Here is an 18,042-nt window from a genome sequence, read left to right on the forward strand (position 1 = left end):
CCTTGAGGGGAGAGGAGGAGTGGACCTGATCCTGATACACCCAGGTGCTCTTGTGCCTCAAGGACAGGGCTGGTGAGGGTGTCTGCAGGAGGCAGTGGAGGAGTTTGGATTTTGACTCTGTTTAGAGTAGAGCAAAGGAGGAACCTTGATAAATTTGGCTTGGTGGTGCCTGTTTGTATGGCAGCCTGAATCTACAATGGCATTAATCACTGTGGTCGGTGCTAAGGAGGGCTCCATTAAAACGAGGTCCATTGTGTGCACATGCACTGCAGCTCTTTGATTGCAGTGCAAACATGCCTGGAAGTATGTTAGCACATTGCCTGGAATTGCTAGAGCTGGTGCAAAGAAGCCTTGTGGTCTGATCAAGATTTCTACCTTGGTACAAATAACAGTTTAGGAAGAAAGCAAGCAGCCTATCTCAAGCACTGTGAAGGGGCCTGGTGCCGCAGGAATGGGTGGGAGCAGGTGCTCTGAGGACTGGCCTATGCAGCACATGCACAGATGCTCCTCTGGGAGCACTTTCCAGTCCATTTTGAAGGAAATGCCAGATAGGCTGTGATCAAATAAACTGATTTGTGAATAATGTAGAATTTGCTTCTATGCAGGTAAATGACTGCATCATCAAGCTAGATGACTGCAAGCTCCTGTGTTTCCCTGCACTTGGAATGGCCTGGCTTATTAGGGGGAGGGCAGGTGAAACTTCCCTTTGTAAATCTGTATCCCCATATGCATAACAACATTTTTAATTTCGATCTTGCTGGGGGAGTCAGAAATCATGGTGGCTAGTGAGAAGTGAATGGTCAGACTTTGTTATGAAACTGGTTCGATGCTTGAAATAGTCAACAGAAGTCAAGGTACCAAGGTAAGCAAGGAGGATGTGTGTATGCTTGTATCTTTCTATTTCACATCATGATGGTCCTGAGACTAGTCTAGCAAACATCCACATGGCTGTGGTCAGAGCTCAGCACAGCTCTGGTCAGGGAATGTGCTTGTCTTTGGGGTGATGAAGGGCTGGACCCTGGCCTGTGGTGAAGATAGGACATGTTAATGGCACGCAGAGATCTGAGAAGCGTGAAGCAACAGGTGCCGTAGTATGGTGAAGACAGACTGACAAATTTGAGAAAGCCATAAGATGTTCTTTGGCATCTTTGCTCAGGGAAGCTGGGGGATTTGCCTTGTTTCTCTGAACCTTTCAACTCTTTGGTTCTGTTAAAATCAAAAGGGACAGGCACAAGAGAAATCAGGCCCTATCCTCTGTCCACCTAAGTGAATACAAAGCTTGGAGCATGGGCTGTCCTTCCTCATGGACAAGCCCCACCACTCCTTCTTCATCAAAGATATTTCTTAAACTTCTAAAAGCCTGTTTTCAACAACCTGAAGACAAACCGTTCTAGCAGCTGCCTCTTTCTCAAGTCTATATATGCTTGTGTATTTCTGTTTTCTCTGGTGGTTGCTCCTTGCAAACCTGACCTTTGTGACAGGTATTGTAGGCGGGGATGATCACTCTCCTTGTTCTTCAACTTGTATGTTCTTCCCATTGTGAGCAGCTAATTACTTTGAAACTGTAGTAAACAGCTGGTATCTGCACACATGCACACCCAGGAACAAACCTTGGCTGCTTCTTCCCTGCTTCCCTGTGCAAATACAGCAAAGGTTTTATACTGAAACTGCTCATATTTTAGGGGCTTTGGTATGATTACTGCAAGACTAAAAAGTTATTTGTGGAAGCGCAAGGAGAGAAAGATATAAAAGTATTAGTATGTTATCTCTGAAATGTCTTATCTAGCAGGTTAAATCTCATTGTTTACTGATAAATCATCCAGAGAAGCTATTTTTACATTTTCATTTTCTTTTTTCAGGTTTAAATGTGTATAGCTTTTCATGTTTTTTTTTTTTTTTTTTTTTTAAGAGAATTTTAAAATTGCAATTCAAGAAGTTTGAAAGTTGTTTCCAACACATCTTTATCATGCTGTGATAAACATTTTAAAATCATTTAAAAAAATCTGAACATCTGAATGTGTTATGTTTTCCCATTGGACAGCAAGACTATGTTTATCTGGAGAAGTACAAAATATTAAAAAATCTGCCTTCTGCCTCACCTATATGCTGTCCTGGAGGTCTAGACAAGAGAATATTGTGAGCAGAGGAGCCCTAAGACAGTGCGTTGTGACTTTGTAGGAACAAGTAGGCTCTAGGAGAAGGGATCCCTGTTTGTTCCCTCAAATTTTCTTCCTAAAGCCTAAGACTACTGCATGAAAAATTCACATTGGGCTCTTAAATAAAATAATTGCTCATCTCTTGGATACCTACAGATATGAGGAGCAAAAAGGCATTATGCATTTAAAGTCTCGGGAGGTGGGATCAAATCATTATAGAAATAAAAATAAAGATCCACAAAACCTTTTACCATCTTATAGCTTCTTTAGAAAAGCATACCTATCTGTGTGTTTAAGTCCCATTAAGTGCTGTACTAAATCGAACTTGTACATAATTCCGACTACTGCATTGCACTAATGGTGGTAAGTTCTGCAGCTGGCAATCTGTAAGTGCTCATGGGCATTTTATAATGTCCAGTAGCAGCAACTAAACGATCCCTTACAGATAAGAGCATGAGCACCTAGGCCAGGACAGAGTAAGCGCTGTGCACTCCATTTCCAGGAGCAAAACCAGCTAATGGGATCAGTACAGCCATTTCTTCCAGCTACTGAGAAAACCTGAGATTATACCATTAAGTGCTTGTGAGAAATATAAATGTGTTGTAAACCGTCTCCCATATAGTTCCACTTTTTCTTCTCAACTTTCCTATTTATAATTAACACCTCGCTTTATCTTGTTCATTCTGAATATCTTTGTTCTTTTGAAGCTAAATTATTTAATACTCTCTTCCTCTCGTTTAAGCTCCCTTTATCTCAAGATCCCCTCTCCTTTATACTGAAATCTCTTCTGTCTAAATGCATAATCAGATGACACCTGCTACTATAGGATGTAAAAATCCCAGCACATTCCCTGAAGCAACTTAACTGTGTAGTTATTAGACAGCCAGGTATATCATGCAGCTAAGAGGCTGGGGACTCAAAAGGAACAGGCTCCATCTGGCACAAACAGAAGCCAATGTCTCAGCATTGATTACAAACAACATAAGGCTGGTCCTTCATGAGGTCAAGCCCAGAAACAGGCAGCCCACTTCTGCGTCTTTGCAAATGTGACAACTGGTTGCTGCTCACAGAGTCCTGTTAATTTCACCAGACTACCTGTGAGCAGTGAAGGTCCGGTGTCACATAGCTACTTATGTCACCATGCTTTTATCATATGCAGAAGGAAGCACCAGGGCCTTCAGAGGCAGGAAAGCATCTGGAAGCCCCAAGGTATGTTTGCACTGTTCTTGAAATAAATTTTACAAAAGCAAAAATTTGGTCATGTGAAATCAGAGAGATGCTAAATTCCTGTTCTCGTACTGTGTCTAAGCCACAGCTAAATATATCCTGATGTTGCTTTGTATGATGTAATGGAGAATGCACTTACACAGGTGCCAGATGACTCTGGGATCTGATGCAGTCCCAGTGGTTAAATAGGTAATGCACAGTATCTGTATGGGAACCTGTCGAGGAAAGTGAAATGTTACAGGATGTGGTTCTGGATGGCAGATAGTGAACAAATGCTTCTACGTGGATGACAAATTGCTTATAAAAACAGTGATGCTGTCTTGCAAACAGACTTAGGACCCATGAGAGTCCTGTCAATTACACAATACATCCCTCGTATTTTCTTCCTTCCTGTTCCACATTGGTGGGGTAGGGCAGGGTTTACAGAGCTCTCTTATAAAAGCAGTAACACTTTCTTCTAAGAGATCTATATGCCTATGATAAATCAAGAGCTCTAAACAAAAACATGTAAAATACCTTTGTACAAGTCTTTTGATATGCAGCTTGGAATATCTGTGTAGGATCTTAAAGGTTATAGAAGATGACAGCCATGTGAATCCCTGTGTTTTGTAGTTCAGTGGGCAAAATATGATTATTACAATGTTCAGATCTCTTGGAAAAATTTCCAAAGCATTCACTGAAAGCAATGGAGCTGTGTTAAAACTTTTTCTATACTTGCTAAAGAAAAAAAGAAGTTAACCTTTTTCTGTGATTTCTGACTGCTTGAAAAGCAGTAGTGTTTTTTTTTTTTTTTTTTTTTTTTTTTTTTTTTTCCCCTCAACTGTTCTAAATCTAATCTTCAGTGAGATAGCTTATCCTTCTCTAGAGGAGGAGAGGCGGGCTGGGGTGGTGCACAAGGAGTAACGGAGTAACACTTTGGGAAAGAAGATGAGAATCTTCCAGAGCCTGGGGAGAGAACCTGAGGTTTTGAACTTTCTCCAGTTGGATCTACTCTGAGCAAACACCCACAACTCTCTGGAGATGTGTGTGCTCTATTTCCCACGCACTAGTGCCCCATGCTGCCTGTGGCTACCACTGGTTGCTGCCAGTAGCTCAGATGGCAGAGATCCGTGCTCTGACTCTAAAGATCTGAGTTACGGTGCATATAAATGTTTTGGGGTAAACATTCAAAAGCTGAGAAATGCTTTTGATGTGAAGCATGTTAAGATGTTCCTACAAATGTAACATATTCTTGTTGGATTCCGTGTGTAGGATGACAGTCCTGGGTTAAGTGATTTCCCACCATATTGCCAGAGGATCTCTGTCAGTTGACACTCTGGCTCGGTTGGCTGGCACTCAACTAATGAGCTCTAGTCTGAAGCCTTCCCCAGCTCCCTGTGCAGCTCTTTGATACCCAGCTTGGTGTTCCGTACATGCCTTTACTGCACATCACTGAAGCCCTACTCAGAGATGAACTTCACTGTACAGTGGTTCCTCATTACTAAGATACTTGAATGCCTCGCATTCATTTCTTCAGATCTGGAACAAAGGATTATTATTTTATTGGAGTGTATAAAAATATTTTAATAGGGCTGGCAATCCTGAGGTAGGTAAAAATGACTTCTCAGAGTTCTCAGCAGCTGTAATCCTTGCTGTACTCATACCACGGTTCTGACTAGCTTCAGCTGAAAGGTTGAATCCTCAGTTTTGCCCCCAAATGAAGCTTGAATCAACTGGGCAATGTTAGAAATTAGCAATTAGTATTGTCTGTGAAGAGTGAGAGGCAGGGTTAGCACTGTATTAAAAACTGCAATGCAAATGCAGGGAGATGCTGTTTTTGCTGCAGAAGGGAGTTTCATTGCCAGACTGAACACCTTCTACACCTTCTATGCCCACCCCTTCTTTGCATCAATCTAAAGCTTCTGCAGCGAGCGGTGTTGCAGCAACTCCACTTGGTATAAAATGGAGCTGCTTCTAACTTCTGGGAGCATAACATCTTGGCCTCAATAGATTATTCAGTATTTTGCTTTTCCCCAGTAACAATGCTTTTCTGAATTGCCCTAAAGGTGTTTATGCCTTTCAGCTGTGCTGGTGCAGGTGAGGCCTCTGTGAGCTGATCTGTAGCAGCTGCACAGGCAAGTACAGGAACGTTTTGCAGTTTGTTACTCGTACCTGAGCAGAGATCGAGGGCTAAGGTGTGCTCCAGTGAACGGGAGGAAAGCAGTGAAGTATCTAACGGTTCTAAGCTGCATGTTTGGGATCCCCTTGTGAGAGGGAGAAGGCACATTCCTTCCATGCTCAAAAATAAATAAAACGCAGCTATGATGTATACATGTTAATAGAAGTGAATCTCACAGGACATCCAGCAATGCATGCTTCCTGAAGTAGCTGAGATCACAGCTCAGCTATCACTGCTTATTTCCTTGGTGGCAGAAAGCATGTGGCACAGCTATTCCTTGAAACCTGAACGCAGCTGCAGGCACTGAAGTATAAAGTTACCTGAATGCGTAGAAGTTGCACAGTGGAACTGTTTTGTGTTTAAAATGCCTTGGAACGAGGTGCCTGTGGCCGTGTGAGCAGCTGTGATAATGGGATGGTTTATGCTTTATCATTCCCTTGTTAAGGTGATTTAGAGTGAGGGGGTCACGGCAAGGCAGAGACCAGGCTAATGAATCTGTCAGGGAAGCTGGGACAAGAGAGGAACGGGAAATCGACCATCGGAATTAGGTTTCTATGACGGCGTGACTTAATGGAGATGGCTTTATTCCAACGTTAAATACGCCGAGTACTGCGAGAGGAATTTCCCAACTTCGGCAGCAAGGCAGTTCGGCGGGCGCTCACAACAACGAAGCGGGATAACTCATAAAAGATTAAGGCGCCTTTAGCTCACAAGGGGCGTTTCGATCCTGACGGGACGCCGCTGCCACCCGCCCCCCAGCCGAAGGCGCCCAACGGCCGCAACCGCCCGCTCGCGCCCGCCCTCCCGCGCGTCAGGCGCCGGGCGTCACGCGCCCGTCGTAATGTGCCGAAGCAGCGCGCACCCCGCCCGCTACCGGCCGCCGCCGCCCAGCCCCGCGCCTCACGGGCCGCTCCGCTCCCCCCGCTCCGAGCCCTCACGGAGGTGCTGGAGCTCCCTCCCCGCCCCGCGGCGGCTGCTGCCGGTGGCGGCCGCCCCCTTTGCGGCGTGGCGCGGCGGTATTAGGAGTCGCGCGGTAGCCATGGCGGCGGTGGGAGCGACTTGTCGCCGTCAGCGGATCCGGCCGGTCGTGGCGGCGGGCGGGCGGGCAGGCAGCCTGCACCCCGCCCCGCCCTGCCCGGCCCGGCCCGGCCCGGCTCTGCCCTGCCGTGCCTAGCCGGGCGGCGGTAGCGGCGCCATGGGGCTGCTGGAGCGGCTGCGGAAGGACTGGTTCATCGTGGGCATAGTGCTCGTCATCGCCGTGGCGAGGCTGGAGCCCGCTGTCGGCGTTAAAGGGGGTGAGTCCGCCCGCCACGCGAGGCGGCCGTTACCGGCGGCTGTTACCCGCGCCGGGCGGCCGTTGCCCCGGCCCCCCGAGCCTCCCTCGCGCGTTGGCCGCCGCTCCTCAGTCGGCCCCGGGGCTGTTCCGGGGGGGAATTCCCCTCGGGAGGCGCCGTGCGAGCCGCCCGAACAGCCTGAGAGCCGCCCGGCAGCGAGAGCCGCCCGGCAGCTGGCCCTGGACGGACTTGTGGAAGCTGAGCGGGAACTTGAGGAACTCGGAGAGCGGTGCTTGGCGGAGTCCGGAGTGTGACTGGCCTCCCGAGGGGGCGGCTCAGCGCAGGGCTCCTCGGAACCTCGGCTGCTTTAAGCCAGGGGATTTTTTCATCTTGGAGTCACGCGCTTGTGCTCTAAAGATGGTTTTTCCGTCCCTCACGGAAGGTGAGGGGAGACGGTGAAAGTGCTTCTGTGCAAAATGGTGTCAAGTGTTCACGGTAAAGAAGCCAGAAGGAAGATTTGTCGTCTTCGGTGAAATGAAGCCTTTTGTGCTTGTTGCAACCAGAGCTGATGAAATGGCCTTTAAGATAAACAGCGTATGTTTAGGTGTACACATTGGCAGTATCAGCCGCTCAGTTTCCATTGTAACTTCAGTTCCAGATGCTCACAGTTCTCAAACAAATTAAATTTTATATATATATATATATTTTTTTTTTTTTCTTACTGCTTTACAAAGATTTAAGAAAAAGAAGGTAGAACAGCAGAATTTGTTTAGCAAATCTGTTACAGAACTAGAGGAATGATCTAGCTTTGGTTTTACATTCAGACTTTTTTTTTTTCTTAACAGCTGAAGTTTGAGGATAGACAGCTCCTCACTGAGGAGCTAACATTATTATTTTTTTTTATTATTTTTTTTTTTTCTCTCAGTCTGAGGGGGAAAAAAAAAGTTTTAAAAATGTCTCTGAACAATTGCTGCTGTGGCAGCTAAAGCTCCGATACTTCACAGAGTTCAGGGCAGGCAAGTTCCTGCTCTGCAAGGATCCTTTCTTACCTCCGTGTGCTGTTATGCATAGGTGAATAGGGCTCACGTGGAGCTTCTTGCAGGATCCACGCTGTGTCTTTAGCAGATCTTAAAGACAAATTTGAATTTATAGTATTAGGTGGTTTGTCCCTGTCTGTGTGATTGTCACGCTGATTGTTAGCAGCAATGTGGGAGACCCTGTAAATTAGAACATGAGATTATTTTTCCGCAACTTATTTCCTGCATTTTATTGTGGAGGACTTCAATTTAATCATTCTACTGTAAAGAGATAGCACACATTGACATGGTGTTGTTCCTGGGACTGCTAGCTTGAGAAAGCTTGTAAACATTGATAGAAATTGTTGGACGTGTTCCCAATAACAGTGTCTCTTTTCTGAAGCCATGGAACCTCAGTGCTCATTTTAAAACCAGAGGAGGAAAAAAAAAAGGGTGTGTGTGTGTGTGTGAAAGGTGGTGGGGTGGAAAAAGTCAGAATATGTAAAAAGCTCAAAGTTTGTCATCCTCCAGGGGACAAAACCATGCACTGCAATCTGCAGAGCCTTACTGAAAGACATAGAGGGCCCAGCATCCATACCAGTGGAACTCCGTGCCACAAATAAAGATTTGTGCTGATCTCACCTTCAGGGTGCAAACCAAGCCCTTCTTGGCATGCTTCCCTAGTCAGTGAATGTGCCTATTTTATTATTATTATTATTATTTTTTTTTTTATGAAAAGAGCTTTCCTGATCAGTCTTTGGCACACAAGAGGAAGGGGATCTGTTCTGATTGAAATTCCCTGGGCTGCATGAACGTGCAAGTGCTCTAGTGACAGAGTTTTTTCCAGTGTAACAGAGTTCAGGCAGTCCAGTGAAAAACCTGTGACAGAAAAATCGGGTCCTAGAAGAAACCTTATTTTAGCCAGACCACCTAACCAACTGCATGTGTGCCCATACGTATGTGCTCTAATCTTCGAAAAGATGATAAAAGTTACATAGTTGTCTATATATATAGAAATTATATATTTTTTTAGTATAACTATTTATAGGATTCTTTTTTTTTTCTGGCTTTTCAGTTAACTTTTTTTTTTTTTTTTGCAATTGATTTTGCAACTAGCCATGTGCTTTGCTGCAACTTTAACTTTTGCATTTCCTGGCTTATTTTTACGTTGTGCTTCATATAGGCAGTTTGTTTTGCCTCTTTTTGTACTTAACACACACATTTCTAGTGCCTCATCAACAAAATTATTTCAGAGTAGGATTTTTGGTTTAAATGACTTGAGATGCAAGTCTGAGTAGACTCAGTGTACGATCAAATCCCTCTCATTTAAGGATCATTGATGTTGCTCACATAAATGTGCCATTCATTCGAGAGAGCAGAAAGGATCTTCTCTTCTGGTGTGTGGAGTAAAGGCTTGCCTGTTTGCTTGCTGCAGTTTTGCTCATGACAATTTATTGTCGCTTGCAGAGTTAGGATATTAGTTTGACCCTAAGTAGGCTGTTAGTGTTTTCTTTTTATTGAAATACCTGGTTGAATGCCAGTAAAAACATGCATGTATACTTTTTGCATTTTGTGGCTTTCGAAGTCAAAGGGTATTAAGATAATTCATCACTTTTATAGGAGTGCAAAAACTACTTTATTTTAATCTCCTAAAAAAAAAAAAGTATATAACTATATATACAAATATAAGCCTTTAATATTGTGGAAGCCTTGGAGGTACAGGCATCTGCCCTGGCTGCTCTCACTGCAGCGGTGTGTCTGAAATGTGTTATCGTAGGGCTGGGACGAACCATTTTGACACAGCCCTGTTGTGGGGGAATAACACAGAATTGCATTGCTTCAAGGAGCTCATTGCAAGGAACGACTTGGTGTCCTTTCTGCAGGCAGCCAGACAGGTGTGTGTGTTGCAGGGGGATGTCAGAGGTAGATATGGGAATGATATAGATACCCTCGTGGAGGGAGCAGCTCATATTTTCATTTCAGTGTGTGGTTTCAATTTTTGGTGCTGTGGGGGTACTCTGAGCCAAGCTCTGAAAACTCCCCCTTTTTCACACTTGCAGAATTTACCCATTAGTGGCCTGTAATCACTGGAGCTCAATCTTTATGACGCCATACTGCACTGGTCACTCACTGATTTGTTTTTATTTAGAAATGAGTAGCATGCTTTCTGTAACTTAACAGTTAAAACCCCACTCTTTTTATTAAGGAGTCCTGAATGATTTGATTTTCTGCAGATATTTTTCAAAAGATTCTCACTTACTTTGATGTAATATATGCATATAATTGTCTCTTTGACTACAGTTCACTCTGTTCTCTATATTTTTTAGGACCCTTGAAACCAGAAATTACCATAACTTACATTGCTGTTTCAGCTATATTCTTTAACAGTGGACTCTCATTAAAAACTGAGGTACTGTAATTTCTCATTGCTTCATCCTCATTTTGCTTTAAAAGTTTTGTTGTTTTTGATCAGGTTTGAACATAAATGAAATAATTACTACGCTGTTGTTGATGCTCAGAGAAGGGCCAACAAGAGAAGATCAAAATTAGACATTTATATAATAACCCCTCCTTGATTTCGAGAGATTCTTCACAACCTAACGAGAGTGTTGAGAAGGAGAGTGTGAATAAACTTCACCCATCCATAGAGACTTTGCTTGATTCTGTAGGGCTTTGACTAAGTGGAAGTGCTGAGCACAATGTTGAGTGCAGATGACTGGATCTACAGCTGGGGTGCATCCCAACCCATGTCAGGGTGAAACCCGGGAACACACTGGCACCCGACCTCCTACCATTGCACACCTGCATTTCCTCACCGCCCAGTTTAGCTACTAGGCAGAAAACTGTGAACCCTAGGGTAGAGCTCTACAGGGACCTGGTCAGAGAAGGGCTCTGGGGAGTCCCCATGCCTCTGTAGGACGTGAAGAGAACATGTGAGCTCTCTGTGCCCCTCTCCTTCATCTCATCTGCTGGTGCATTTTCTAAGTAAGACTGGAGAGGCTAGTCACTACAGGTTGATGCAAGCCAAGATCAATGGCTGGAAGTTACCACATTGTATAGGAATAGGACAACAGTTGGTATCAACACTGACATTCTCCTCTGCAGATGTGAGGCCAGTACGTACTTGTATGAGGTCTTGGTGATCTTTTCCTATGGGATTTGTTTGTGGGCAGGTAGATTTGAGGTGCCTGTGTGCTGCTGCATATCACAGACACCCGAGACTTGTTCCAAATTTGATGTTGCTTAGTTTTCAGAGAGGAACGATCTGTGAATAAAAGGAGATGAGGGGAAAACCACTTAGTGATGTGTCAAGGAGGGAGGGAGAAAGGGAAATTATGGCTGTGTGCCAAAAAAAGGAGTAACCAGAGCTGAAGGGAAACAGTGCATGTTGCTGCTGTTCTGGTTTCTTGGTTACTTTTACTCTGTTGGCTGTGCTAATAGGTGATGCTGTCTGTAATTTGCATGATACTAAAGGAAGCAGCATGATACTGCCCAGTATTGCATGAGCTTCTGGGCAAAGTAGGATCTGGATGAATAGCGTTTGTTAAACAGACGTTTCTGTACCTGTATCATGGTTATAGTGGTAATATTTCTAATGCCAGCAGTGTGTGAATTGATGGCAGCCCTCTCTCCCTGTGTCTGCGGGCACCGCTGGCACCAGCGCCTGGATAGTTCTGCCTGGATGCAGTAGAAGTGAAGCAAATAACTGTAGTCAATTCTGTAGCAGCTTGTTTTGAGCCTTGTGGTCTTATATGGAAGCAGAAGGAACCATATTATCTATTTGCCTGGAAAGGAAATTCATCCTAATGTAAACAGGCTGCAGAGGGGCACTTTGTTCCACAGAGAACAGGACCCAAACCACAAAACTTCAGTGGTGTTTTCTGCTTTCAGGGTTAAAAATTTTGTATATGGAGAAAAACATTTAAAACTTATTTCTCTTTTGGTAGCTTGAATCCTTGAAGCATCATATTTGGAAAGCAGCTGTGAGGGAGGGGGGAATCAGTAGCACAGTCGAAGGCTTGGTTAGATTCTGAATGCTACTGCACCTCTGACTTTCTGCAGTTAAGGTGATATGACTGGCACATCCCTTAGCGATACTCCACTTTGAACTTTGGTAGCTTTCTTTCATTCTCCAGTTCTAAGAGCAATACATAGGTATCAGTGAAGCCTTTACAGAAGCTGGTGTTTATATCTAGGTAGCTGATCTCCAGTTGTTTTGGAAGCGCCAGTTAGGAGTGGTGCTGCATGTCCAGCTCTGTATTCCAGCAAGAAGCTAAGCCTTCTTTGAATTTCTGCCATGGGAGTAGAAGATAAAGAGGAAGAAAAACATTTCATTCATTGTACCTTGTGCAATTACTTTCTAAAATGGGTGTTCAAATCAATTTTTAAATGTTAAGAGGCTAGGTCGTTATATTATTAAAATACTTTGGGGGCATGTTTTAATTTTTTTTATGGCACAACCTAAAGTTGTTCTCTCCAATCTAAGTACTATCCAAGGTAGAACACACAGAAGGTGAAGAACTAATTGAGACAAAAGCAGAAACATCCCATTGCAGAGATAGAGTAACTGATTAATAGCAACTTTAGGTTGTGCCATAAAAATCTGAAGTATTGGTATGCTTTATGAAATTATAAAAAGTTGTGTAAGCTTTAGCAGAGGCCTCCTGATAAATCTAATTAAAAGAGGATCAGCTAGTACTAATTTTAGGTTACACTTCTGTTTTTATCTGCTGTGAAAGTGCATGCCTAAAAAAATTCCTCACCGTGCCTTCAGAAAGCAGTACCCAAAATAATTGCCAGCATTCAGGGGGAGTCTGTCTGTGCACAGCCTTGTTACAGTTTCAAATCTAAAGAGGTCCTCTTTCCTTTGCAGAAGTAGACTGTGTCCAGGAATGACAAGAACCTTTGATTGCACCTTAGCATAATGCTCTTCCAGTTTGCAGTCCCTGGATAGTTTGCTCTTTCCTTGTATGGCCCCAGAAATAAATTGCGTACTTGAGTTATCCATTTCAATGAGGAATTTGGAAGACCACTGAAAACAGCATTTGCTTTGTTCGAGTTTTTGCCCAGAAGAGCCTGTCCTATGACCATCTTAGTGTGACTAGGTGGCACCAGGCACTGACCAGAGGGAAGCTTGAAGAGGCTTTCTGAAGGGTCTAAATTAGTGGGAAAGACAAGGTAACCTGTTCTACCTGGTGGGCAGAAACTGAGTCATAACTGGCAGCTCCCAATGCCATTTCTGAGATTTCTACTTGTTTGAGTGCTATGGTGATGGAGGTATTTTGGGGTAAGTCCTTGTAGATTGTTTAAGAGGGTGAAGGCTGTTTTTTTCCAGTGTTTGTTCTATGCTGATAGGATCTAAGGAATAACTTTTTAAAACGTGATCACCAGAGACATTTTAAAGACTGGTAATTTAGGTCTGCAAATACCTGTTCTGCTAGTACAGCATTCCTTCATGTGCTAGGTTGGCTGTGTTGTAATTGGCTTCCTTGCTTACTGGAACCTGTTACCAACCTTTCCCAAATTTTTGGCTTGGATTTTGCTTTTCAAAGTATCATGCTTCATGAAAACATCTGTTTTTAAGGCATTTTCCAAATGTTGTAAAAACAGTAAATTAAAAGGGAAAGCAGGGAACAACGGTGCAATACTGAAAGAAAAGAGTATCTTGTACCATGCAGTTGGCTCCAGCGTCTGCGCTTCTGTGTGTGTGACATTGCCTAGGCTGGGGATGTCATGAGATTGGTCCACTAGGAGATCTGGGGCCGGAGGTGACGTGGCAGGAAAGGAAAAATAAGCAGCTTTGAAATAAGTCACCTGATTAGTTTTTTTTTTTTTTTTTTTTTTTCCTCAGTTATATTACTTACATTTGAAAATACACTTTTATGTAGGTATTTCAAAGTATCTTTTCTTTCCCCATACAGTGTTTCTACTACTAGACACTTTGTTTTTGCTTTCTTTTTGAGGAAAGGTGAAGTAGTGCTGGAATGAAGCTTTCTGTAACTCAGCCAGTACTATGACAGCTTATATATGAAGAAAGCCTGTTTTTTCATGCAGAGTAATACAGGTGTGCTCAAGAGCTTTATTTATTTAAAAAAATGAAGTAATTGTTTCATTTAGTTAACCAAGAACTGAGTGTAGTTATTCTTTCTTGTTAAAGCTGGTTCAAGATGTACATTTCAAGTCCATGCTGTATGTAACTGTGTGAAAATGGGGTATGAACAGATGTGAAGATTTTTGTGGAAGGTTTTTTCCCAAATTTGGAAGATAATTTTATTCCAAGAAATAAAGGAGGACATTGTGCTGAATTGTTAATATTTCCAGATGTGTACTTACATCAATGTGCATTTGGAGGATCAAAAATGCAGCATTTGATTGTTTTAAAAATCACAATTTTTATTATATTTAAAATAACAATTCAGCTGTCTTGTAGCTGAGAGGTAGCATGTGAAGATCTGCTGCTGTATTACTGTACGATTTTATATATATGTACATTTAGTGCATCTGTGGTATCAGACCTAAGATACATGGAGAATCCTAGCAGATTTTGAATAAAAATGCCACCAGTTCTTTTTATGTTGCATTGTTTACTGAAGGGTGCAAGTTATTTTGAGAGATAGGAGGACCTTTTCTTCTTGATAAATGGGAGCTGAAATGTACAAGGCTTTTCCCTGATACTTGAAAACTCTACAGAAGATTCTTGTAGTGCCTGGAAAACAGAAACAGAGAGAGACAGCTAACTGAAGAGCGTATTGTGTAAGGTTACTTGATCTCCTCTCTGGAGAGCTCTTACTGCTTTTGAGGAAAGATACCATGTAACAGCAACATTTTATTTATTTCCTCAGTCTTCTCATCTGTTTCTAAGGTGTTTTGCACCTTATTTCTCTGCATTTTGTGGCTTAACTGTTGTTACGTTTTCATAGCCTTGGTATTCTTTCTTAGTTCTTCAGGAGCCTAATATTTTTGTATAAATTTCCTATCAGTTGGTACAATGAACAATCAAAATCTGCCACTGGATTATCTGCTTTTTATGTTTGTTAGATTTTAATTGTTAGGTCAGGATCCCTTTTTCCTGGTGTAAAGGAGAATCACATTCTCTGTGGCTCTCTTCAGACTAGGGAAGCTTGAAATCACCCAGAACTACAAGTTTCCCATCCTCTTGATACCAGCAGTCAATAAAGTAAACAGGCTGTCAACATAGTTAACACAGGTTTTGAAGCATAGTGCTGAAGCTTCCTGCCGAAAAGCTGTTGTTATAAGAGCTATGGTATTGAAGTGGTGGACAATTCTTTTGGAAAAACACCCGGGAGCAGACAGAGCTTTTATGTTGTCTGGATGTACTTGTTATTAAAGAGGAGATCAGATGATCCCTAAAGGTGCCTTTTTTGACATGCGCTGTCTTTCTATTATAAAGATAATGCTAGTTTTAAAAGCACGAATATGGTCTTATTTCAGCTGTAATGACTGCAACTTCCTCTCTTCTTTTTCTTTTGCAGGAGCTGACAAGTGCTTTGATGCACGTGAAACTACACCTTTTTGTCCAGATTTTTACACTTGCGTTCTTCCCAACAGCAATATGGCTCTTTCTTCAGCTATTATCAATCACACCTATAAATGAATGGCTTTTAAAAGGGTATGTGTAAGCATAATGGAGTGAACAATATTTGTAGCTGTTTTCTTAAAGGGCTGCTTGTCCTGCAGTGGGTGTTTGAAGAGAGATTATGAGCAGATTTTGCTGTTTGCTTTTGTGCTACAGTGCTTTGTTGTTGAAAACAGTACGCACAAAATTATCTTTTCAGGAACCTGGTATCATTTTCAGAAAATCTGGTCAATTAGTTTCATATGGAGAGAGCTTGCAACAGGTTACCTTTTCCTTTCAAAAACACCTCTGAAGTGCTGTGCTGGGTCTCAAGGAAGACAGGGGAAAAAGAAAACATTCTGAAGAAAACCATAAGTCTGTGAATAAATACTAAACATGCCACATACTGGTATTTTGTTTTGTTTCTAAACAGTCTGTACTGAGCATCTTGGTGTGTATGGATTGGGGCTCAGTATTTGCTCCTAGCTAAATAATGGGGGAAAGAAAAAAAAGATGCAGTAAATTTGAGACGAGCAGGAGCTATGCTACCATGAAAACAACGTGTTTTAAATCTGTGGTGTACTCTGCCAGTGAGTGCTTCCAAAGTTGTATTGATGGTTCAGTGGTGCTAGGTGTTATGAAAAATCCAAAGAATAAAAAGTTCTTTTTCCCAGAATCAAAGGTAAATACCTAGGACCATGCAACTACACTGGAATGTTTGAATATAAAATCGATTATTTTAGAAAACTACTTTAAAAATCCCTGTTGTTTCATAGTGCTTGGTGAAACATTGCTTGGGGAGAGTTCCCAGTTTTTAAAAGTTTAATGATAAGGCTCCTCATGTTTACATTTTTACAAGGCCTAAGCCTAAAAGAGAATTCTGTTTTGGAGAGGCTTCTCCAGGCTTGCTACCAAGTGTGAAGTGGTACAAATGATACTGAGAAGGTGAAACACGCAAAAAAATCATTTAAAAGTTACTGTTTTGCTTAACAGTATTAGTACATCAAGGTAGTGACAAGGTTGCAGAAAATATTAATTTGGGTTTGATCATTAATAGTAAAGGTTATTCTTTAAAGTAAAATCATTGCAAAGTTTTTGCTCGGCTCGAATAGAGAAAGGATTTTTCCATAGGGACAACCCCAGTTTCTGAAATGCAAGGTACGAGAAGGTTTTGTGCTTTTTCTTCTTTGTAGCAATTCTCATCCCATCTTTTCTGATGCTTCTTAAGCCAGTTTTGTGCTTAGTATTTAAGGGAAGTTAGCTTTTATGTGCACAAGTGAAACTCCATGTAAAACTGAAACATGTATGTATCATTATGTATGAAATAGTATAATAATGTGGCTATATTAAGGGAAAAAAAGACTCCTCACTACACATGGAGTCTAAACTAGCCTAATTTTTCATGTTACCATGTTTTCTGTTACCAGTGAGCTAGTACACTTCTCCATGTTTCAAGCTGCCTTGCAAGCACCTGTTCATTGAGTACTGTTTGTGCTTTGGCCATATCTTATCTTATAGCAGAGTAAATCTGTTGTATTGAGATTTCTTTTAAAGAATAGTCAGATTAGGAAGTTTAATGAAGGGTTATTTTGAAAGACAGCTTTCTTGATAAATACTGCTTTTTGGGACACTGCTTAGACCACTTGCCATTTCATAGCACTGAACACATCCACTGTAACTATACCTTCAGTGCTGTCTGTTGGAGAAGCTATTGAGCTCTGTTTTAATTAGTTAAAATAACTCATTTCAAAGTAGATGCTCACACACATACGAGTGCATGAAAGTAGAGTGAAGAGAGGAAGTGAGGACTGCCTGTACTTTGCCTGCTCTGTATATCTAGAATTCATCCTAATGCCCCACAACTGCAGTTTTTATTCTCTAAAAATACTGAAATAACCTAACAAAAATGGGATTTGGCAAAGTTACTACCTCATCATGTATGTTTATCACTGTTTTAGTGGGAGCTGGCTGATCACCTTGAGAAGGGCCTGGGAAAACAGGCACATGCTGCCGAGGGTGTTCAGCTCCCTTTTGGCAGGGTGGCAGACCTGTGGACTGTAGTTCTGCACTGCTCTCTAGAGAAGGTTATGCTTAAAGGACACAGTCAAGCCCACAGGTAATTCCCTGCATTGCTTCAGAATGAGTGGTAGATTCTCCCATTCTTCGTAACAGTCTAACTTGCTGTGCTATTTGAGAGGCAAATTCAGATGTTACCAACTTTTCATCTGTGTTTCTACAGTTTTGTTTTGTTTTTCTTTGTGTCTGGGGTGATATTAGGAGGTTTGTTTTGCAGTTATTTTGAAATATATAAAATAGAGGAGGAACTGACATCACCAAGCATCTTTGAAGTGTTTTTTTTTTTTTTTTTTTTTCTTGTTAACTGACTAGATTTTGCAATGACAGGATCTCTTTGAAAAAGAACATGATGCAGCTAATAAGTGTTTGTGCAGGCTCACCTTTTCTACTCTTAACATATAGCATTTCCAGCACCGTTGGTAAGGCATGAGATGCAAAGTCTAGTACAAGATACAGCTTTGGTAGTTACATATCTGAAATATGTGAATTTGGAGCTTAGTACTCCGCTGTCTGCAGTATATCAGTAGAAAAGGTGTTATTTATTGCCCTTCAGCAAGGG

The 18,042-nt window shown here is 42.2% G+C and overlaps 1 protein-coding gene across 7 annotated transcripts in view; it reads left to right on the plus strand.

The window, feature by feature from the left end:
- The first annotated feature begins 6,533 nt into the window (after positions 1 to 6,533).
- Positions 6,534 to 18,042, plus strand: part of SLC10A7 (solute carrier family 10 member 7) — a 148,646-nt gene continuing 137,137 nt past the window's right edge. For 4 of the 7 annotated variants that reach the window (XM_035325252.1, XM_035325251.1, XM_035325253.1 and 1 more), the window contains exons 1-3: positions 6,605 to 6,836; positions 10,159 to 10,241; positions 15,325 to 15,461. In XM_035325252.1, the coding sequence (XP_035181143.1) occupies positions 6,737 to 6,836; positions 10,159 to 10,241; positions 15,325 to 15,461 (320 nt within the window). In that variant the 5' untranslated portion in view covers positions 6,605 to 6,736. Of the gene's footprint in view, positions 6,837 to 10,158; positions 10,242 to 15,324; positions 15,462 to 18,042 lie in introns of all 7 variants that reach the window. The other 3 variants (XM_035325250.1, XM_035325257.1, XM_035325255.1) reach the window with 3 other exon arrangements.

The sequence above is a fragment of the Oxyura jamaicensis genome, chromosome 4 (genome assembly GCF_011077185.1).
Source record: "Oxyura jamaicensis isolate SHBP4307 breed ruddy duck chromosome 4, BPBGC_Ojam_1.0, whole genome shotgun sequence".
Classification (NCBI taxonomy): domain Eukaryota; kingdom Metazoa; phylum Chordata; class Aves; order Anseriformes; family Anatidae; genus Oxyura; species Oxyura jamaicensis.